Source organism: Balaenoptera physalus (assembly GCF_965194825.1).
Source record: "Balaenoptera physalus genome assembly, chromosome: 17".
Taxonomy (NCBI): Eukaryota; Metazoa; Chordata; class Mammalia; order Artiodactyla; family Balaenopteridae; genus Balaenoptera; species Balaenoptera physalus.
The window spans coordinates 2628893-2653727 of NC_138895.1; the positions used below are offsets into that span (position 1 = coordinate 2628893).

General features: G+C 43.7%; 1 protein-coding gene across 12 annotated transcripts in view; it reads right to left on the minus strand.

Moving 5' to 3' along the window:
* PCMTD1 (protein-L-isoaspartate (D-aspartate) O-methyltransferase domain containing 1) overlaps positions 1 to 24835 on the minus strand; it is a 62030-nt gene that overhangs the window by 32477 nt on the left and 4718 nt on the right. For 2 of the 12 annotated variants that reach the window (XM_082433055.1, XM_082433058.1), the window contains exons 2-3: positions 12676 to 12742; positions 2538 to 2967 (exon numbers count right to left, since the gene is read on the minus strand). The exons of 3 other annotated variants lie outside the window; for them this stretch is intronic. In XM_082433055.1, the coding sequence (XP_082289181.1) occupies positions 2538 to 2844 (307 nt within the window). In that variant the 5' untranslated portion in view covers positions 2845 to 2967; positions 12676 to 12742. Of the gene's footprint in view, positions 1 to 2537; positions 2968 to 3313; positions 3447 to 8023; positions 8106 to 12675; positions 12743 to 24835 lie in introns of those variants that run through there. 7 more of the 12 variants (XM_082433060.1, XM_082433061.1, XM_082433062.1 and 4 more) reach the window with 7 other exon arrangements.

The following is a 24835-nucleotide window of genomic DNA, read 5'->3' on the forward strand; positions in this document are numbered from 1 at the left end:
AGTAAGGAGACAGCTTCTGTTGCTACGGCCACTGGGAAGCACTGGGGCCAAGCCCGACGCACCGCTCTCAATTATCGCAGGGAACACGGAAGCAGCCCCCTGTGGAGCTGGTTCTAAGTGATTTTTACGGATGTATCCCCCTCCTTGACTTTAATTAAATGCTCGAGGAACACAAACCAAAAAAGGGGAGCGGGAGAAAAAAAGATTAGCGTCCTCAGAAGCTGGAGAGGTCCAAGATTTATCAACTGTAATCACAGTTCTACAGACTCCGTTCTCTCTGCCTTTCCTTTTTTAAAATGTTTTTATTTTACCTTTCTCATCAAATGAATACGTACAACAAAAGGAGAGGTATTATATCTCGGTCTTGACTGCAGGACCACACACAGACCAATGCTGGAATACTGTCCAGTAAGTGCGGTCACACATGTGACTGAAGCCACGTGACTCCCTGGAGCCGGCTAACAGGAGGAAGTGCCATCGCCGTGGATCACTCAAACCAGGGTCTGTTTCCCCACAATGCCGGCGGGTACAGAGGAGAAAACCATTCAAGATACGATCAAGTTTGCAGCCGGCCTACAAATGCATCTGGCCCCAGTCATCTAGTTTCTTGGAGACAAGTAGGAAGGAATGGAGTTTAGGAGGGTGACCTCACTCTGGTAAGGCTGCTAGCTAGGACCCCTGCTCTCCCCCCACCAGGCCTTTGGCTAAACTGCCCTCCCTCAGCAGGAGCCAGCTGACTGGCTAGGGGAGTGAAAGGCAGAACAACAGGTGCCTGGACGTGGAGTGAGGCCTGGACTTGAGTCTTACGCGGCCACAGCTTGTCAAGAGACGCACTGGCTCAAGGAAGGCAGCTCCCACTTTGGAAAAGCAGCTCTCCCTACTCCCTCCGCTAAGTTCCTTTGATTTGGAGACCGTCTCAAACCCTAGAGATTCCTTTTTCAAAGCGGCTCTAATGATACAAGTGCTAGGTTTCTGGGATTCCCAACCTGATGAAAAATTGCTCTCTCAGGATCAGCAGAGCACCAAATTTAAATGTAAGCTGCTAAATTTCTTTCTTGGCAAAAATTAATAATGTTACCGTTTTTGACCAGTTATTATGTATCGGGAACTGACTCAGCTGTGGGATGAAAGGGCTTTTTTTTTTTTTTTTTTAAAGTGAAATGATTGCAGGTCCCATGACTAGGGGAGCAAGTACGGAGCTAGTCAGTGTTTAGGAAGGGGGAACTTCAGGCCTGAAAATGCCTAAAGTCGTACGATGTGAACACATAATTTGCCGTCCAGACTGGGACACTGTGGGAAAGAGAAGGACGTCATTAATACTGATGCTAGGATGACCGGGAAAAACCAGGAGTGCCTCAGCGCACCAGGACACGGATCGCCCTCCTAGAGTACGGCCATTTCTCTATTTAAAACCCTTCCGTGATCCCCATCACTGCAGAGTAACCTGTAAACCAGTCCCATCCCTGTAACTCGGGCACACACCCCAACCACAGCACACGTCACACGGGATGAGCACCGTGCATTGTCCTACGTCTCTCCACTCCCGCCAGTCTGCAAACTCAAGGGCAAGAGTCTATGTTATGGGCCTGGCGCCCTACCTTACTGCTTGTCACACAGCCGTTCTCAGTAAATACTAAGCGGCTCAGTGACACTCACGGCTGTTCATCCTCCATCCAACATCACAATGTCTTAGAGCAGACTCTCCTGCACGCGTGCTTTGTCCACCCGCCTTCTCAATCTCCCAGCTGTCATTTCCTAGCTACATGACACTAGGTGGGTCACTGAACCTCTGTGCCTCGGTTTACTCACCGACATACGCAGGAATCATGACCATACATACTTCACAGGGTTATTGGGAGCATTAAATGAGTTACTGTACGTCAAGTGCTTTCAGCAATGCCTAGCCCTCGCAGTAAGCACCCAGTAAGCTTCTTGAAGGCAGAGACATTTGTCCCTTTTGACCACTGCTGTATACTCGCCCCAGAAATAAGGCCTGGCAGAGAGACACTCAACGAGATGGCTGAAACTTAATGACATACACACTTCTCTCCCCGGTCCTGTGCTTTGCCCCGCAGTGCCACACCCTCCATACCCCACAGACTCCTGCACCCTAACAAGAGCACAGCACCATCCCCTTCACCATGGGGCACTGACTGATAGCCATCAAACTCTCTACGCCAGCTGTCAGAATGCCAGCTGTCAGGACACTTTACCTGAAGTAGATTACATGATACTCCTGAGTTTCCCACCTTCCAACTGTTCAATTCTAAGTACAGACAATGGCTGGGGGTTCAGAAACAGTTCCAAGAACTTTTTAAGTCTAGGACTGAATGCAAAGCTAACTATCAGGGTCAGGGCTGAAAATAAGGAAAGATTACTACTATGACCTTGGTGTTTCCACACTTAAGGAAGGTAACTACTTTTAGAATATACATTCAAACATATATTGTACACAAAGTTACAAACCCTATAAATCATAAACAGTAATACAAACTCAGCTTACTTTTTAAAATAGAATTTTACAAAAATAAAATTACCTAAAATTAAGCCCACCATTGTACTTAAATATCCGGTTCCACTTCCCAGGTTAAGAAAAGACAATCCTGGTTGAAGTTTCAACGCTTCCATAACTTCAGAATAAATGCAAGGTGCTGACAAGTGTATGTTGCCATGCTTCCAGGCTAAGTCTTTGTAAGCATTGTCCCGGTAGCCTTCCAAATAGTAATCTCCGCGATCAATCGCTCTGAAGGCTTGCTCCACTCTCTCAGTGCGGATATACTGCGCTTCTTTTAAGTTATCAATCAAGTCATCATTATCTTCCCCAGCACTCACAGCTCCTCCCATGACAGTATGCAAATCAAACCATCAATTTTAAAATGTAATAAAATTAGCAGAAATGGCTTCCAATAATGTAGTGCGGTTTGCTTTCCTTTAATATTGCACTTGATTTCCAAAAATAAATTAATCCTGAAAGGGAAGAATAAAAATAAACAGGTTTAAATGAATGCTCAAAAGGAAAGGAATTCCAGTTTATTAAATATATAATAGTCATTTTAACTAACTACCATTTCTCAAGGACATATTCTGCTCCAGGCACAGAGTTAAGCTCTTTAAATGTATTGTTTTATTTATTCTTATAACCACCACACAAGGCAGCTTAAGTTTGATCTCATCTGTACAGACAGGAAACCTGGGACACAGAACTAAGTTAAATCACCTCATACTGTGAGGCCCAGTATGGCAGCCACGGTCACACACGGCTACCTAGACCTAAATTAATTAAAATTAAATACAATTAAAAATGCAGTCACACCGGCCACACTCCAAGTGTTGAAGGGCCCCACGTGGCCAGTGGCTGCCATAGCGGACAGTGCTGCTCTGGAAGGGGCGCTGCTGGGGCGTGGTCCCCGGCCTTCCAGACTCCAGAGACCACGCTCCTCCACCACTGAGCCACGTGGCCTTCTTCAGAGTGTGGAAAGCCTAGGTAAATACACACGAGTTACTGGATTTAAAATTCCTAAACTTAAACATCCACTATCAATTCCTAAATGCACCACATAAATTCAAAATGTTAACATAAAGAAGAAAGATTACCTAAACACGGAATACAAAATGGAACTACAACATGTTTAAAATGTGTGTATATAAATAAATATATATACATATATGTAAATATACATATTAAGATTGTTGTGTTTGGTAAATCCTGTCATGATAAATGAGACCACAAATTTTGTTAACAACTTTAATAGTTTAAGCGTTAGAACGTATGATACACACACGTAGGTACAATGAACTTCTCTAACAAGTCAAACTCAGCATCTTTGAATGGAGACAAAAGTGCAACTTGATAAAATAAGAATTTCAATAGCACTATTTAATACACAATTTAAGCTTTATTCAATGCGCTAATAAGCAAATTCATGTATCAATTAATTTCTGAATTAATAAATCAGGCGAGAGGGAAAGCGAGGAACGAAAACACCCGTGGCCAGAAGCAAGAGCTCTGACAGCGCACTCGGTCCACTCTGGACGGGATGGGAGAGAAGACGAGCAGCCAGCCGGGCGGCCGCGCCCCCAGGGCCTGCCCCGGCGCCGGTGCCCCTCCTGTCTCTCCTCCTCTCCAAGCAGGGCAAACACTGCAGACTCGGTGCCCCTCCTGTCTCTCCTCCTCTCCAAGCAGGGCAAACACCGCAGACTATCTAACGCACACACACGGCCGGCTCCGGCGTCCCCACCCGCTCCCCTTGCAAAGGGCCAGGGCCCGCAGCGCCGTCCTGCCCGCGAGCTGAGCGCTCCGCAGCTCCGCAGCCGCCACGCAGCGAAGGCGGACGGGACAGACCCTCTCCAGCTCCAGCACCTCGCGCCGCGCGGGGGGCAATGCCAGCATTTACCGGTGGTGGGATTTTCGGCCGCGCCGTGAGGCTGGCGGGATCTTAGGGTCCTACCGCCGGCCCGCCAGGCAATTCCCCATGTAGAGGTGTTTTTGACAGCGTGGCCTCTAAGCGCAGGTTAGCTTTCTCACCTGGTCCTAAAGTCTTCCCGAGACGACAGAAAAGCTGGCGACGCTAGGCTGCGGCAGCTCCCGTCAGCCCCCGTGCAGCACTTGCTGAGGACTGACGAGAGCGACGCTGGCTACGCAGAGACGTTTTACAGACGGCTCTACCGAAACGCCATCATCTACTAGCTTGAAAATATTATTTCCCTTCTGCTCTGTTTTATGGCTGAAAAGTGACCTGACCCTTCTCGGGTCCTCCTGAACTCTACCCAAAATCATCATAGCAAAACGCACACGTGGACCTCACCACACGGGAGCTCACACTCCCGGTGAGAAAGGCAAGGGGAAGACCCAAGCAAGCAGGGGCTACCACCATTTGCTGCCATCTGTGTACTACCTCATCAAAGCCACCATAAGCCTGGAAAGAAGGCCCTCGCATGCTCACTGTCAAGTGAGAAACCGTCCGTAAAGGGATGGGGAGCTCCAGCTCATGTGACAGACGGCAGCCGAAGGAGCCCACGGAGCCCGAAGAGGGAACTGGCTCCTGGGGTCAAGGAAGCTCTCTTAAGGGCATGGACTGTGCAACACAGTAAAGGGAGGTAGGGAATTACAGGCTGCGGAAACGGCTCAGCCTGAGTCGAGAGAGCAGAGAAATTACACGGAGCTGGGTAGACTTTCATCCTGTAGGCCAGTGATTTCTTTGGGGGAGACCCTTTTGAGAGTTTGATCACAAACTCCCCTCTATTAAAAAACGAACAAACTAGAAGTGTTGCATACAATTTCAGAAGGCTCCTGAGTTCCTAGAGACCCAGGAGTCCACTCGAGTTTAGGAACATCTACTATATAGGCAGCAGAGTCAGTCAGGTATTAATTACTTTTCCATTTTAGAAAGTGCACTGCATCTGTGTTTCAGATCTACTGCAACAGACCAGGCACTCAGAAGGCTGGAAAAAACATCACCTTGTCAACAGGGTGTAGCGTCCAACTGCGATTTCCCAGACTCCTTTCTCTCTGGTCTGGTAGGAAAGAAACAGATCTGAACAGAAAGCTGAAAGGGTATGCAGGAGGGAGGAAGGCAGGAAAGGCTTCCTGGAATAGGAGGTACAACCTGCTGCAGTGCATGCTTCTTCAACACAAACGAGCTCACACGTTCAGCACACGCGGTAATGCCGTGGCGATAATGAAGGTGTGGTGGTTTACAATACATGTTCGTGTTCTGAAGTGACAGGAAGGCACAAGCTTCCACACACTAAAGGCACACCGTAGCAGCTCATAAAGACTTTAAGCAAAAAGCTTGGAATAGAGTACCTTCCTATGTAAGACAATGAGATGATGGTACAGTGTCTTCAAGTAATCTGGGGGACTGTGGATGCAGATGTAAAAATGCTTAGATGTTTTCCCTGAATTGAAACAACAGACTAATGAAGGCTATACCCAGGTTCAGATCTTTTAATTTTAATAAAAATGACACCTATACGCAAATAAAATGATAATCCATAAGCAAATGGTCTTCCAGGGCCTGACTGTCAAAGGAGGACGATGAACCCTAGGGTTTAAGGCTGTGAAGGACTGACTGACTGTTACGCCAGCTGCAAACCCCAGTAGAGGTTTAGCTGTCCCAGAAATTTTATTAGGATTGGTATTGTTTCTGCTGGTAAGCTGGTTGCACAGGCTTTGAGTGGCATGCCCCAATGCTATTTTTCCCACAAGCCCTGCTGTTTCGCAAAACATTAGGTGTTTTCAGATGTTATAGTAGAAAAACCCAGTACTTGACCTCTCAGACCCTTGAGAAGATCCCAGGAGACCTCAAGGACCCCAGAGCACATGTGGCAAGCAGCTGGCATAAACAATTACAAACTCAGATGAACAGAGCACAGCAGCTGCACAAGGTGTTAGGGGGCACCCAGCCCAGACACGGTGGGGGCAAGGGAGGGGATGGAAGGCCCGCAAGAGTTGCCTAAAGAAGGCCTGGGAAGCAGAGACAGCAGAAAGCAGGAAAGGCATTTCGGGACGCAGAAGGGACAGGGGCAATCCACCCGCTCAAACACTGCAAAGAGCAGCGCAGAGGTGAGCCCGGGGGCAGAAAGCAGTGCTCCGGAGGCCAGAAGGACCGGACAGGCCACAGCACATGGAGCCCGGACCTCCTCCTGCAGACGGGGCAAGCCAGGGAAGGGCTTCAGACACTGAGAGGCGCGCTGAATGACTGAAACAGGATGTTAAGGGAAAACCAAAACCGTAAGAGAAAGGGATTGTTAGGATTAGAATACACGATTTGGTCTGTGGAAGGCAATATTCACATAGTCGTAACAGAAAACATGATTGCTGACTTAATTTGAATAGTCATTTAACCACACTGGGAGGATGAGAGGGAGGTAAAGGGGGCATGGGAGCTAACCCTTCATCTGTAGCAGAACGTAAAAGCTATCTTTTTAAGTTCCCTCTGGAGTGTGAGCCTCCTGGGGGCGGGGACAGGTGAAGCCAGGAACTGCTATGCTTTGTCTCCAAGGCTCGTAGTATCATTAACTTTCTAAACTGTGTATTTGCATTATTTGAACAAAACTGACAAGGTAAAAATAAAGACAGCTGTATATATTTATTTAGACCAGATGAAGTACAATAAAGACACATGGAGAATAGTTTCCTAAGGAATAAAAATACATTTAACAAATAAAATAAGTCTACAGCAGAAAAACCACAGAACAAAAAAGAGATCATAATATAAATAATAATTTACACTACAGAGCTTCAAAGATGTCATTTTATCATATACATTGTTCTGAAAAACTGAGTGAAAAATGAATCACAGAGTACATATAAATTCTATGTATAATTATAAATTACATTTTATAATATTCATTAATTTGATTATAAAAGTAGTATACGCATTTGCAGAAAACCTGAAAACCAAGTAAAATAAATAAAAATTATTGATAAGCCTAACCTTTGAAGAGTCAGTTATTATTTACTTTCTAAGCATCAATATTCTTATTTTTTTAACACAATGTTGGTATTATACCTGTATGTATTATTTCAGACTTTCACTTAATATGTCTTAAGCATTTATTCGTGCCATCAAAAATTCTTCTAAAATCCAGGGGCATGATATTCCATCAGACAGATGCACCAAGTAACCAATCCCCTGACTACTGGACCATGAGATTTTAAATTGATTATAATCAATGTACATATGAGGAGTTCGCAAGTTAAACCTGTAGTGAATATTTTGATAATTCAACAATAATCTCTTAACTTGAAATACAGTTCATTTTTTATGAGTAAGGCAAACAATAATAATCTCCTAACTTGAAATACAGTTCATTTTTTATGAGTAAAGCAAACAGTATTAAAAAAGCCATTACAGCCTTAGGTCATGGAATGTGTTTGCCATTTGCTAATTCTGAGATAATTCCATCTCGATCATGGAAAGGTGCCAAACACAAGTCAAGAGACCAAGGTCTAGCCTCGATCCCACTGATAGCTTTGCTGTATGGCTCTGGGCAACCCTCCAGACCATCACTTCGTCACCTGTGAAATGAAGAGGCTAAGTCTCTGATTCCTAAGGTTCCCCAGGGCTCTGATTTCTCTGCTATTTTGGCATCAGTTAAACCTGCATTGAATACAACTGAGTTTTAGTTATCTAGGAATAAGTGTCTGAGCCTCAGCATTTCAATCACAATTTTTTCTGCCCCACTCCTGCCATTTTCTGTAACATAGAAGAAAAAAAAAAAAATTTAGGGGTGTTCAAGTCCTGCATTAAACAATAAAAGCAAAATAAGGATTCTGAGAAAAAGAAGAAAGGGTAAAGGTAGAACAGGACAAAGTGTCAGAATCAAGGACTGAACAGCTTGAGCAGTTCTGTCCCAGAAGGAAGCTGTCGCACTTACTCCTAAGAACAGTTCTCACTCCTCGAGGGTGGAGGAGCAAAGGGCACATTCACATAAGCTCGCCTGACACGATCTCCAAGCGCTCCAAAAGCTGCTTGCCATGCTTTCAAAATTAGGTGACTTTAATGTACCTGGTTGTGGGAAAGAACTACTGGCAGCCCCATTTCATACCATGGTGTCTTTCAGGCAGCTTAGGGATGCTTTCTGGAAGGTTAAAGCCAAGTCAAAGGAGGCAGGAAGCAAGCCGGTGGCAGACAGACGCCACAGGGTGGGGAGAGAACAGGCTGGAGGCTGAGCCCTCCCGGCCTTCCCGGCGCCGGTGGCCATCGGTCGCTCCTTGTGCTCCTGTCGCCGCAGAGGTGGGGACATAGCTCACCCAGCTCTGGGGGAGGGAGACTGGTGACCCAGACAAAGGAGCACACGCTACTGGAGGGCACGAGCATAGGCTCTGTCTTCCTCAAGCCCTCAAGGATCTTGCCGTGGGAGTCATGCACCAAGGCCGCTCTGAGTACAGAGAGAACTGCGTGGGAACCTTTCTCAATGATGACAGACAAACACGAGGAAACACAGAGACTTATGAAAGGAAGAAAAAGAAAAAATAGGGTGAGCCAAGGTTCGCTACTCCATGCCAAAAGCTGCTGAGAACATCTCATTAACTCTACATCCAAGGATAATGCAAAGCTTGCCCTTCTTTCAGTACTAATAACACACACATGCAATTCTCTATGTACCTCTACCTACCAGGCACTGGAGTCTGTTTCTTCAGCATCCCTACAAAGCAGCACTAACAAAGTCTGAACAAAGTTCAAAGACCACGAGACAAGCTCACAGCCGGCAGGGGTGAGCCACCACGCAAATCCGGTCTGTCAAGCCTGTCAAGCCGTGGACCCTCCTGAAACACAACAGTTGGCCCAGAGGCTCCTGACCTCTCACTCAGAAGAACCTTTCATTCTCTTAGCTGAAAAGATGTTCAGTTCAGATCTCCTTCCCTCTCCTCAACCTCTCATTTCCTTTTTTTCCTCCCTTTTGTACTCTTGGTTCCAAAGAAAGAATGGATGAGAACAGCGGTCCCCAACCTTGTGGGCACCAGGGACCAGTTTCGTGGAAGACAATTTTTCCACGGACCGGGGGCTGGGGCGCGAGCAATGGGGAGCGGCAGATGAAGCCTGGCTCGCTCGCCCGCCTCCCACCTCCTGCTGCGCGGCCCGGCTCCTAGGGCCGCGGACCGGTACTGGTCTGCGGCCCGGGGGTTGGGGACCCCTGGATTAGACGGAAATGAAGCATCTGATGTCATTTACTGACTGTACAGCCTCGGGCGAACTGCTTAACCTGTGATCTTCAGTTTCCCTATCTATAAAATGGGAAAAATAATTATCACATCACCAATTTGTGAAGAGTAAAGAGTGTGCTACATATAAAGCTCCTAATAACACACAAATCCAGTAAATACTTCACTTTTTCACTTCTATGACACAACGCACATTCCAAACTTTCATTTTTCAATCTAGAAGACCAAAGAGGGAACACAAAGAAGGACCAGTTCTGGAATCTGGCGTAGTTATCACCTAGGGAGTGGCCTCCGTGAGACACAGTTCTAGAGGGAGAGTGTGAACCCTGAAGCTGGAGCGCCAGGAAGAAAGGCAAACTGATAAGCCACTGTCTCCTCCCCAGCCCTTCAGTTCACTACCACAGACAGTCTGAAGAAATGAAAGAAAATCTGTTCAAGCATCCACACTAGATACTCTGACATTCGGCAAGTGCTAAGATGCCTATATTCACAGATGCGGACTTCTCAGTTACCTTCTCAACCCCACGACTCCAGAGCTGCTCCCGCTGCCTTTCCCCACAGTGCCCCGCATTCTTCTAATTCCCCCCTCCTCCCCACCACCTGGGACAGTGGACAACAGCACGAACTTACAGACGGACAGAGAAGCGGTAGGTGGCGGCTCGCTGAAGAGTTCAAGGTACAGGACAGGAGGGGATAAAGAAATACACATTTTTTTAAAAGAAGAGATATGAAGCAGCTCAATCTGAAATCTTATTATTTTGAAAATTACAGAACTTCATATAGCTCCAGGAGTCTCTCCTCCTCTCGTCTTACTCAAAGATCTGAATCTACGGCCTTGTCAAACCTCCACCACTGCCGCGCAAGCACGTGGTCACTGAGCACAGCCCTAATCGTAGACCACAAACACCCTCACTATACACGTGCGTCTGTGACCTAAGAAGACCAATCCTCGGGGAATAACCTCATCAGGTTTGAGGATATTTACTTAACATCTTTCAATTTTTCAAGAAGTATTAAGAAGTGCTATACTACAATCCTTAACACTTAACAACAGTCTCACAGGAGCCCCAGCCTGCAAGTTGTTTACCTCCTCTAACTCGGGGAAAGTCTGAACCAGAACACTGAAATGGCAGCTGTGCTGTCCGCTTTCAGTCCGTTAAGTGACAATGTTCTTAGGACGTAATGAGATCGATGGGGAAGCATGAGAGAAAAGCATACATATTTTCAGCTCCTCTTGGGTCATGCTTTCAAAGTGGGGCTTATTTGAAAAATTATGAATTCACACAGGACAATATTCAAATAAAAATAAAAGAATACTCCGAAGCAAAACTACACGGTTTGGAAACTACTCATCAGTTCAGGTGATTTGTATCTGTTCCCTTCCACTCATTTGTTCCAATATTTCCTTATAAAATAAACCAGAAGATGAGCTCACGCCAAAGATGTTCTTTCTCTATATTAACATATACTGTGTAACGCAAAGCCTGGCCTTGTCACACAGGATGGTTCTGAGCAAGTGCTTATCTTTTCTGGTTTTGGTTTTTTCAACTGGGAGACAGTGATTACATCAAATTATTTTGATGGCACCTTTAAAAACTTTCAGAAAGTCTAAGTAAGCGCTTTACCAAGCAAAGATAAAGAATGTAAGTAGGTTAACTACAGTTTTCCAATATCATAAAATGGCATCTCTTTTTTTTTTAACATCTTTATTGGAGTATAATTGCTCTACAATGGTGTGTTAGTTTCTGCTTTATAACAAAGTGAATCAGCTATAAGCATACGTATATCCCCATATCTCCTCCCTCTTGCGTCTCCCTCTCACCCTCCCTATCCCACCCCTCTAGGTGGTCACAAAGCACCGAGCTGATCTCCCTGTGCTATGCGGCTGCTTCTCACTAGTATCTATTTTATATTTGGTAGTGTATATATGTCCACGCCACTCTCTCACTTCATCCCAGCTTACCCTTCCCCCTCCCTGTGTCCTCAAGTCCATTCTCTACGTCTGTGTCTTTACTCCTGTCCTGCCCCTAGGTTCTTCAGAACCTTTTTTTTTTTTTTTAAGATTCCATATATATGTGTTAGCATACGGTATTTGTTTTTCTCTTTCTGACTTCACTCTGTATGACAGACTCTAGGTCCATCCACCTCACTACAAATACCTCCATTTCCTTTCTTTTTATGGCTGAGTAATATTCCATTGTATATCTGTGCCACATCTTCTTTATCCATTCATCTGTCGATGGACACTTAGGTTGCTTCCATGTCCTGGCTATTGTAAACAGAGCTGCAATGAACATTTTGGTACATGACTCTTTGAATTATGGTTTTGTCAGGGTATATGCCCAGTAGTGGGACTGCTGGGTCATATGGTAGTTCTATAAAATGGCATCTTTCTGAAGTCCATCATGGTCACTTTATCTACAGACAGACACTAGTAAAAGCTGCATAAAACAAAAACACCTTGTTATATTTCAGTACCAACTCACATAATATCATAATTACCTTAGGGTATTTCAGGACAGGTGGTATTACCTGCACCATACGAATGAAGAAAACCAACTAAGAGTGAATTGTTCTGGATTTCCTAAGTACAGAGATATTTCAGCCTTATTCACAGATCTTATGTCATGCACTACTACTAATATTCACATTATCAGAAATAAAATGACTAGATATGCAGGTCTGAGACCCTTGAGAAATGCAAACACACACACACACCACATTGATACTATAGCTTTATTTCATTTATGGGGACAAATAGTTCTATCCTTATTTTTACTCACAACCCAGAGAAAGTTTAAGAAGTTCTGAGAAATGAACTGTCGTCCTAAGATGACCATAACAATGCTATGGGCTCTGAAGTAAGTGCTAAGAGCTTCACCTTAAGTTCAAATGATTAATTTGTCATCAGTGGTTCCTTTAGTTAATAAATCTCATTTTGAGAAAACTGTCCAAACTAAGCAATCAAAATGCTTGCAAAAGCTTTTAAAACTATAGCTCAGTACCTCCCTCCAGGCTGCACTGAACACTTCTTCACCACGGATCCGGCAAGATGAGCACGACACAGGCACGCTGAGGAAAGAATGTCAAAGGATGGCTTCAGTGCACACAGTCTCTGCTCAAGGAAATCAGTCTCTTAAATAGTTAGCATATTTTCAGAAAAAATGTTTAAAAATTACTTTTAATTTGGCTAAAATGAATTCACAGAACTAAAGATCTCTAGTAATGTAAGAAACCGTTTCATTTTAAAATGAAATTAGACTGGTCTTCAAACTATAAACAGTAGTCAAACTGGGTTAGTAAAATCATGTTTATTAATAGCGTATTTAAAACACTAAATGTTCCCTCAACAAAAAGTTACTCAAAGCAAATAGTACTACCTTACGTTTGGATATTTTAATTTTTAAGTGTTTTGCACAAAAAGACTTTACTTGATGATTTCCTCATTTAATAAACGAAAACTGATAACCTAGTCTCAGGAACTCTGATAGGCACAGAGGTTACCGTGCTGAGTCACAACCCTCCGCAATGCGAAATTCTGGTCAGAATTCAACAGGAGCCACATCAAGAGGAATATAATTTAATTTTACTTTACTCTTTGCTACCCTTACAAGGATCATCTGTAGAATGAGTATTAGTATATCAAATCGTAACTTCGCATCAAGTTGTATGTTCATTATGAGTCATGTTCTAACAGAAAGTGCTCTTTTAAAATAAAAATAATACTTAAATAAAGGCTCATAGGATACTGTGTGGGTTCTGGGTCGGAACCCTAATTGTACAGCTTCCCAGCTATGCGGCCTCAGGAAACATAATCCATCTCTCCAGGCCTCAGCTACTACATGGTAAACCCAATATTAATAATAATAACTACCTCAGGATTAGTGAGAAATACATGGGATAATCTACGTAAACTGCCTGTGAGTCCGTAACACACACCATGTGCTCAACAGCTGTTTTTATGATTTAATACAGACCTACTTAGTCCTCTCACAAAAGAACATGTTTCCATTTCAAGAAACATTCATCAAATGTATAGAAATCTAGCAATAAAATATAATAAAGACACATAAAATACTGTGGATGTTAGGTGCCAATTGTCAATGAGATCTCAATAACCCTATGGTGTTTCTGAGGGAAACCAAAGCATGGAAAGATTGGGGAAAGACTGTGAGGATATATCTTGTGAGCTGGATGGAACTGGAGGAATCAATGTGAACTCACGATACTAGTTTAAAATACATATATATAAAACACATATGTGTCTGTGTATACATATAGACATATATATACACACACACATATAAAAATAAGAAGCTATAGAAAACACATATACATACATAATCTTCCGTGTTTAAGAAGGCCTAGAAGATTGATAATGACTGCTTTTCACTCTTGTTGGAAAAGGGCAGAAGATGTTGTGCATTTCTACCTCCCACTCCACTCTCCTATCTGAGCACACGGATCTCCCCACCCGCACACTGAGGACCCTGAGGTGTCCACTCCCCCAGTGTCAGTGGGGACTCGGGCATCTCGGCTGCAGGTTCTCGGCCGCCAGCTCTCACCACCATCCTGGGCACCTTCAACAACTGCTCAAGCACCAAAACTCCAACAACGGCAACTGTCTCATCTCTGAGGACCTGCCCACCCACTGCCCGCCGGAATCCTTATTTCACTCTCCAAGCACATCTTACATCTAACTTGCTGATCCTTCTACCACTACACTTAATCTTCAGTGTCCCCAGTCCTTGAGCTAACTTTTTCTACAAAAGGTCAGAGAGCAAGTATTTTAGGATTTGCAAGCCATAGTTTCCACCACAACTTCTGAACTGTGTGCTTCTAGAGCGAAAGCAGTTACAAACAACTTATAAATCAAACAGTGTGGCTATGTCCCAGAACTTTTATTTATGGACCCTTGAAACCTGAATTACATAGAATTTTCACATCATGCGACAGTACTCTTCTTTTAGTACTTTTCCAACCATCTGAAAACGTAAACACCCTTCTTAGCTTGTAGGCTACACAGAAACAGACAGCGGGCCCAGCTGAACCCATGGGCCACAATCTGCTAACACCTACCAGTACCACTTTCCTCCCAAACCAGACAGGTCCCACGAACAAGGCTTCACCGCCCTTACTCTGCCCCACCTTCCGTTCCTCTCAGCTCCACACCCTAACTTTCCGCCTCACTCGGCTTGCGGACTCCTGGCCTTGGACGGTCCAGTCATGTCTCGGCAGGCTCCCACAGAGCAAGAGGGTTCCCGGCACCTGGCTCCCTCAGCGGCCGCCCTGGGCACTTTGCAGAAGGCAGCCTCTGGTGAAACACCTCTCTAACATTTTTGCCTCATACCCCAGAGAGCAGATTTCTGGAAAATTCCATCAAGGAGGCACCAGAGCAACTTCCCTGCCATCCAATGAGCCACACACCCTCTCAACAAGGCCTGGATCTCAGCCCCAGGTGGGCCTCCTCCTTGAGTGCTCAACCACAGCCCCAGGAGTAGTGGCTGCTCCTTGTGTCATTTCTATATTCTTTAGGGCTCTCTTTACTTACTAGCCAATCCCATTATAGCTAACAGTTCTTCACATTAAACTTTCCCTGTTCAAATTACCGTGTGGTTTTCCTTTCCTGTAAAAACTAGACTCATACAAACCTGAAAACCAGAAAGACTACATTCACGTCCATCAGAGAACGAAAGACAGTTAGGCAGTAAAATGAACTGAGTATACACGAGACCCTGACACTATGCCAGCCAAAACACCCACGGTCCCATGGATCTGACGCGAGTTGCTATATCCTGCAACGACCCCCCCTTTTTTTAAAACTTCTAAGTATGTGACTGTGTTTTATCTTAGTTTCTTGGCAAGATGTGAAACACTTGTCACCAGCTTTTCTGTGCTGTGAGAGCTGTCCACCATGATCACAGAGGGAAGTCAGACGGCCAACAGCAACCAGGAGACTGAGGGCAGCAGGCGCCAATTCCGCCGTCTTAAAGCTCTTGCTCAGGGGGGCTTCCCTGGCGGCGCCATGGCTAAGAATCCGGCTGCCAATGCAAGGGACACGGGTTCGAGCCCTGGTCCGGGAAGATCCCACAGGCCGCGGAGCAACGAAGCCCGTGCACCACAACTACTGAGCCTGCGCTCTAGAGCCCGCGACCCACAACTACTGAGCCCACGCACCACAACTACTGAAGCCCGCACGCCTAGAGCCCGTGCTCCACAACAAGAGAAGCCCCCACTTGCCGCAACTAGAGAAAGCCCACGCGCAGCAACGAAGACCCAACACAGCCAAAAATAAATAAATTAATTAATTAATTAAAGTTCCTTCTCAGGAGATCCATCACTGGGTCACACTCTTAGACAGAAGGATGCCTGGTAGCCTCAGCTACTGGAGTCAGCTTAAACATGAGCTTGTTAACTGAAACACAGCATCTTTCTGGTTCCCTTGTTTCCCCTGTAGAGACTTCAATAATTATTAGCACACCTGGAAAAGGACAGAATAAAACCAATGAAAAACTCATTAAATTTCATGTAGGCATGGTAGGCAGGCTAAAAATAGAGATCCACAAAGGAATGAAGGAACAGGGAAACGGCAAAGCCAAATTCTTGAAACAAATGCCAGAGATAAGCAATAGTAAAGGTTACTTTTTCTTGCCAGTGGCATTTCAAATTGAAAGAAGACCATCAAAAAACATTTATTGGAAAAAGCAGTCCCAGAGTTGTAGGAACACAGAGGGAAAACTAAATATACAAACAGGCCCTAAAGAATTCAATGGATTTGTTGTATTACTCATTTAGCAGAAAATAATTTTGGAAGAAAGCAACAGTAAAAAACGCTAAATAAGCCATATAAACGTTGCTGCTGCCCTAAAAATGTGATACACTGAACACCAGAGAAGAGCAGGAATAGCCAGAAAGACATCCGTATGTTTCTACAGAGCATTTAGTTTTATTTTAATGTGTGTTGTGTGGGGAGGTATATGTGTTCTGGAAAAACAAAAATATTTTCAAAAATAATAATTTACCTTATCCAACTACCTTAATGTCATTTTTCCATTTTTTACAGCAGGGGAGCCTAGGGTAGAAATTTATTTATGTCTATTTACAGTGAATGCAGAGGGAGAGTCTTTCTTTCCCACTGAGAACGAAGAGTATATACAACTTCTTCAAATACAAGGCTCTTTCCCCCAAACTGGAAGGATTCCATGTAGCAAATTCACAAGGACCCCAGCTTCTGTCTGCCAGAAAAGCGACTTAAATAGCTGTTAATTTTGTCCATGTCTTCCTCCAGCATACTGCCTCAGGATTTTGAGGGCAGGTATGTATTTCTCCTTTCTCCTGCTCTGCTGATTCAAAATCACCCTCCTCTTCAGTACAAATTTTCCAGTGCATTTAATACATTACTAGGTTAATTTCACAGGGCCGGGGGTCCCCACCATCACTGCAGATACAGTACATCCAAAGCCTTCTACACAGCCCCCCACCTTGCAGTGTAGCTACTCTCTTCCATTACTCCCACTGCTCTCAGTGAAAATTCCATTCTATCACCATCCCTATCAATTTTAGCTAGATTACTACAACTAACTTCAAAATCTTCAAGTATGAAGATGGTCTTCATACTTGTGGTTCTCCCAACTTCCACAGCATCTGTACACCATGTTGATTCACCTACCCAATATAAAGAAAGGACGAAGCTCCAAAAACTCAGAGGTGTCTCCAGGACGCTGCAAAAATGAGAGAAAACCCCACCTGGCAGGGCTCAAGACCACCCCCATTTAAAAACAGCAGTAGAAAAAAACTAAAAAATAAAAACAGCAGTAGGACTTCCCTGGTGGCACAGTGGCTAAGAATCCGCCTGCCAATGCAGTGGACACGGGTTCGAGCCCTGGTCCGGGAAGGTCCCACATGCCGTGGAGCAAATAAGCCCATGCGTCACAACTACTGAGCCTGTGCTCTAGAGCCCACGGGCCACAGCTACTGAGCCCGCGTGCCACAACTACTGAAGCCTGCGTGCCTAGAGCCTGCGCACCACAACAAAGAGTAGCCCCCGCTCTCTGCAACTGGAGAAAGCCCAAGCGCAGCAACGAAGCCAAAAGTAAATAAATAAATAAAAAGAACACTAATATAAATGCTCTAAACCAAGCCTTTAAAAAAAAATTTTAAATAAAAATAAACACAGCAGTACTAGTTTTTTATCAGCTTTGTAAATGTCATCTAAATATTCTGTTGGGGGAAGGGGTTGCTTAGCAATCATTTCACTAAGGAATCAAATGATCACAATGTATTATTACCCGTATACATTTTCTATCACTGCCTTAACAAACTACCGAAGTGAAACTGCCTAAAACCACACAGGCTCGTTATGTGACAGTCCTGGCGGTCAGAGTCTACCACAGGTCTCCCTGGGCTAAGGTCAGGGTGCAGGCAGGGCTGCATTCCCTTCTGGAGGCTCTACGGGGGTCACTCTTGCGTTTTCAGGAGTCCCGTGTCCGTCTGCTTTCTGTGGCTTAGGCCCCTTTCCCCCGTCTTCACAGCCGCGTCAGGCCGAGTCCTCGCTCTGCCTCTTCCGTCCACTTTCAAGGAGCCCTGCGATCACGCTGGGCCCATCAGGGTAACACAGGACACTCTCCCTATCAAAGTCAGCTCATCAGCAACCTTGATTCCCCTGAGCCATACAGGGGAACATACTGACAGGGTCCAGGAATTGAAGCAGGAACACCCTGGGGAAGGGGGCATTATCTGTCTACCACGCTGCCCGAAGTCTACAGCCAAATGCTGCTCCACAGGGAATTGTATCTGTACACTTGGGGACTGACTCCATTCTACTCACCTAAGATACAGGAAACAAAATAAGAGATCACAAGGATAATCAGCGGCAAGAGATACGCTCATATTCCTTGACAGAACATGGAATTCATTTTCCCTTACAGATAAGGCACGGTCACATTAAGACAACCCGAAGTCCCCTGAAACAACAATAACTATACCGCAGACTATACAAGGACTTTAAAGATGGCCCTGCAATTCAATTTGAAGTACTAACTGGAAACTGCAACAAATAAAACCATCAATTTTTTGGTTTGGTTATTCTCAAGGCATGTAATCATTTTTTCTTATAAATGAAAATGTATGCCCAGTCCTAACCCTTGAGCAGTATCACAAAAAAAACTTGAGCATTCCTAATATGCTACACCATTGGGAGAAATTGTGCCTAAGCTTAAAATAAAACCACTTAGGGCTCAAATCTGCTCAATTCCTGCCCTTACTTTTAGGAGAGTGGGAAGCCACTGCACAGATTCATTCTGAGGGCTGACAAAAATTCAGTTCAGCGTGAGTTAAGACCCTGTACGTGAGAGTTGGCACCTTTTCTCAGCTGTTGGTACTTGTCAGGATTTTTGCAGCAGATTCAAAATTGCTCAAACTTTAATGTAGTATGATTCCAGGTTAGCCTCAAGAGGGAGCAGCACCCTTTTAAAAACAGACTGCCCTACAGGTATGATTCCAGGTTAGCCTCAAGAGGGAGCAGCACCGTTTTAAAAACAGACTGCCCTACAGGTGGTGCTTTGCGTGTTATCACTAAAAACGAACGGAGGACGAGCGAGCCTAATGCGGCTCCCCAGCGCCCGCGTCCCGGCTCCCCGGCTACTCCTGACCCCCCCCCACCCGACACAATACTGACGTGAGGTTGCTCCCAAGGCTGGCCTCTCGTTTAAATGGGCACTACTGCTGTGCCAGTCCCTCGCTCCGCCGAGTGACAACTCACCTCATGACCTCTGAAAAGCAGTGTGCGACTCATAAAGCATTACTACCTTTATCGTTAGTGCAACTGTCATTAGTTGAGCATTTACTGCATATAAAGCTTTGCCATTTTGATTCATTTAATCTTAACAAAACCCCATGTAACAGATTACTTCCAAGGAAAGGGATTACCTAACTTCCTTAGGAGGCAGAATGGGCTTTGAGTTCTAGGTCTATTCTCACACCAAGCCCTTTGGCCTTAAAGACTGCAGATCATTTCATAGGAAAGAAAGCAGATTCAGCAGATTCAGGAAAAGGAACTAACTCTGAATCTCAGTTCATGCATCTATAAAATGAGACTAATGTTACTCACCAGACAAGATACTCTTTGACAAGGCTGTTGTAAAGATTAAATAAAGGGAAAGTTATACCAAAGTGTGAAAATGGTAAAGCACCAAGATATTAGCATCTCGTACTGCACCGTTCCAGGGAGCATCAGTCACACACAGTGTGAGACTTCCTGAGGCAGCGCAGGGAATGGCAATCACTCTGTGTCTGTGTGAATGGGGCCTCCTGGAGCCGTGCACCGCAGATGTCCGTGCGCACGTGCATATGCAGGTGTGGTCCCAAACACATACAGGATGTACTATCTAGGCACAACAAAACCAGCGATTACTAAACAGCGACAACTGAACAAGTTCTTAACAAGAAACAGAAAGCTTACAAAAAGCTTTTTTGCCATAAACAATAAGGTGGCTCAACTAGTTTAAGACCATGGTGATCTCTCCCTTTCCTTCAGAATCAAACCAATTTCAGGAACAGTTACAATACAGATATTTATATAAATCACTGCAGAAAAGCCTAAATCTTTCTTTTGCCACTTCTAATTTCTCTGCTTCATAAAAGAATAAAGGTTCAAAATTACTCTATTTGCAGGAAAAAAGTCAAGTCCATTGAACCATTAAAATGGTTTACAAGTATTTGAAGTAATTCTTTCACGATGGTATTTACAATACATGTTAAATCACTACAGACCACTGCCAGGCTTTTTCTTAAAACTAAAACTGTAGTAACTACCTTCATGTGTTCCAAAATCTTCTCTTATATTTGAGTATCAAGATGACCATGAATTTAAAAATCCACCCTAGTCATCAAGAGACTACAATGCAGGGGGCTTCCCTGGAGGCGCAGTGGTTAAGAATCTGCCTGCCAATGCAGGGGACAAGGGTTCAAGCCCTGGTCCGGGAAGATCCCACATGCCACGGAGCAACTAAGCCCGTGTGCCACAACTACTGAGCCCATGTGCCACAACTACTGAAGCCAGCGCACCTAGAGCCCGTGCTCCGCAACCAGGGAAACCACCGTAATGAGAAGCCCGCAGCACCGCAACGAAGAGTAGCCCCCGCTTGCCGCAACTAAAGAAAAGCCCGCGTGCAGCAACGAAGACCTAATGCAGCCAAAAATTAATTAATTAATTAATTAATTTTTAAAAAGAGACTACAATGCAAACAGGAGACTAAGAGTACCAGGACTCACAGGAGTCACAGGGATAAAATACACCATCCTTCGAAATACTGTCAAACAAAGAAAGGTTCATTTTGTGTTTGTTTTTGAGCTATGGCATTTCTAAATATTTCTTTCTAATAAACTGAAGATCCAGTATTTTAAAGACAGATTACAAAAATACAATGATACACAATCAGAATAAAAGCTCTGAATTATTAAACCAGGAACAGCAATACAGGTGGATACTAAGCCACCTACTGCCACACGTGGGGCTCCCACCACCAACAGCTAAACCACTCAGCACTTGGCCGTTCATGTGCACAAATCACCTGACATGCTAAGTTGAGGCCCTACCACAGCCTTGGTTACCTGGCAAAGCATCCAGGTCAGAGAAAATTCAAGCACTCACATTTTCCATGCTTGTATCACCAAATGTATTCGCCTTATATGGCAGCAGGATTTATAAAGCTGGGCTTTTCTAGTTGGTGTTCTCATTAATACAGAAATCTCTCAGAATTAACTAGAGGACACACACCCCGGGTGATTACGTTCCCCACAATCTGTTTCTTTTTTATCCATATTTTCTAGTCTTTCTACAAGGAATTCTTACTGCTATTATATGTGGCGGGATCTGGGGATGAACAAAGACAAATGACCTTTTTACCTATTATTTCTACGATGGCCAGGAAAGTGTGTGTAAGTGACCAAAAGAGAATCATAGGTGTTCAGAAATGAGTCAGTGCAAACGAACCCTTGTTACAAAAACCTGAGCCATGTGGACCCAGGCAGCATATACAGTACGAGCATAAAGAGAAATGACATAGCTACCAAACACCTAAAAACTAATTTTTTGATGCCTATCAGAAAAACACTCAAATCCCATATTTAGGACAGAATGACTGAAAAATAACAAAGAAAAGGTAACTCATCCTATTCAGTAAGCCATATCTACTATGTTTAAAAAACAAACAAAAAAAAGGCACAGCTTGGGAAACCTTAAATGACTTGTTAGGAGTAACCTGATAGACCAGCTACACAACTTTAGCAGCTGCTACACTTGTATACAATAACAGTCTGTATTTATAGCACCCTTGGTCAGAAGGAATCAAGGAGCATTCATTATTTACCTGACATCCCATCATCACCTTATTCACTTGTTATTACATTCAATTCTGACTTTCCATCATTCTTACCATGACTTTTTATTCAATAGGATTCTGACTGACATTTTTGAGATACATGAATGTTATCTCTGTTTGTACATAAAGTCTGAAAGGATTCACACGACACTGTTAAAAAGCCATTATTACCCAAACAACCCATGAGCAAGCGATGTGGATGGCAGAGGTTTGCTGAAGGAGGAATTTGTTCAACTTCACTTATTTCAGTAGTTTCAATCTTATGTCTGAACATACCATAATACTACAGTAAAAAATTAATGCCCTCATAAAAAATACTGTGTTGTTGGCCACGACATTTCCTTCTAGATGACACCCAGGGATCTTAGCTCATTCCCTGAACAGATTTCCTATGTTAAGTATACTATTACAGGCCACAGTCCCAGAGACAAGTTTCCAGATATCAAGAATCCTTTCCAAGCACAGAACTTCTGAACACAGGCAGAGATGGCCTCGCCCAGAGCAGACAACTGGTCCTGGGAGCTGCTGCCAATCACCACTGCCGTTCCCCCTCTTCCCACCCAACCACCCACCAGGGACTGCAGCAGGCACCTTCACGGGGTCCCATCCTTCGCTTACCACTAATCATCAGGCCTGAAGAGGAAACCATTTCATTCCCCAAGAAACGTCCATTTCAGTTTTCAATTTTTATTTTTCCCTAGAGAGAAAGATCTTTTTATTTCTCTTCCTTCAAACAGGTGCCTCAATGGGTATAACAGTAGAAAACTGGAAACAATCTAAATGTCCATCAGCAGGGAATAAGGTTAAATAAACGATAATATATACAATCTACATATGTAGCAATATATAGCAGATACTTTGAGGCTGCAAAAAGATTTTTTTAAAGAATGAAGAAATTCTTTACTGTTACGGAATATTAGAGATACACTGAGTGAAAAATGCAAGTGAAACTGTTTGCAATGAACCTCATCCTAACTGGAAAGAAAAAGAGTATTTATTCAAATTTACTCGTATACAAATGGTTTCTTTTGTATCATTCCAGAGATAAGTGGCTACCTCCCAGGGGGGAAATTGGGCGGCTGAGGAGCCATTTTCAGTCTATAAACTTTTCATAGCACTTAAACTTTGAACCATGTGACTATAGTACCTATTTTCAAAATCATTTATTTTAAACTTGCTTAAAACTTTTATCTTTAGAGAAGTATTTGTGATTACTTTAATCCTTTATGAAGTCGAGAGCAGGAAGACTGACTAATTAGTCTGAGAATCAATCTCACTCTTTTATAATCATACATTTAGTATTCCAAAAAGAAACCCCAAATGTGTCCCCCTATCACCATCACCACGATATCCTACATTCTCAACTCCTAACAGAAAGGATTATATTTTTATATGATAAAGCAGAAACTAATTACTTAATATAATACTTATATTGTATTACTTACACTATAATACAAGATGCAGAGGCAGATATAAGAGAAATATAAAATTTTAACCTTTGCATGGTAACCATTAACCTTGGTAGATTCAAAATAATCTGAAATTTCACATGAACTCTTCAGGAAGCAGACTTATGTATAATCTGTGTGAGGGCATTTCAGCTGACCAAAAGTTGGAGCTTCCTGGTGTCACAAAAAAGGAATAAATGACACTGCAGGATAGGCCCATATCTACATAAGCACAGAGAAAGGTGTGAGGCCAGAGAGCTTATGAGAATATTGTAGTTCATTTGACAATATGTCTAATTCAACAGCATCGAAAAGAATGCAAATGTCAAACCATTAATTTTAAGAATTTATATACATATACTATACATATGTACAACTGTCAACAACTCAGACACGTACATACAAAAAAAAAAACTGAATTTTTAAGAAAAAACAACTTATCATAATTACCTAGAAATGAATCCGAAAATTGAACTCATTAGATAGCCTACAACAAGAAAATCTGGTTTTGTCACATACACAAAATTAAAAACTCCAATAAGCTACTGGGTGTCATCTACCAACTAAAATCAAATACTACTTAAACTGCCATTAACGGGGTGGGTGACCAGAGACCATGTTCATATTCGTTCACACCCATCTCCTGAGCATCCGCAACACACGGTTTCTGTTTTCGAGCATTTTTTAATCCAATTACAACTGTTAGAGTACTCAAAAACAAATTCAGAGTAGAAAGTTCTCATCACAAGGTTAAGCAACTATATGAATGAGAGGAGACCTTACTCGCAGATGGGGAAGAGGAGACCTTACTCGCAGACGGGGAAGAGGAGCCCTAGGGAAATACAGCGCATCAGCAAGCCTTCCACAAGGAGGGCCTCAAAAAGTAGAGACAGGAAAGGGAGGAAACTCCGAAAGAAAATGCGTAAGAAACCAGAAGTTTGAATGAAACAAGGAACACATTTGAGAAGGACGCTGGAGCCACGTAATGCAGTTCTGAAAAGGCAAAAAGGTGAAGAACGAGGACTGTATTCCAGAGTCGGTCAGGGCCACGCGGTGGAGGCACAGAGGTCAAGAACACAAAACTGGAAGACATGCTTGGGATTGCAACTCCAGTTCACCTACCTACTAGCAACTCCTTCAGGCTCATGAAGTCTCAATTTCTTCCTCTGTAAAGTGGCATAATAGCACCTACAACATAAAACTATTACGAGGACCAAATGAGACAAAGCACCCAGCACAGTGGCTGTCAGAAGAAACACTCCGTAAGTTCTGGGGTTTGGTTTTGTTTGCAAGCAGGGAAAAAAAAAATGATCAGGGCTGCATTTAGTACAATTAAT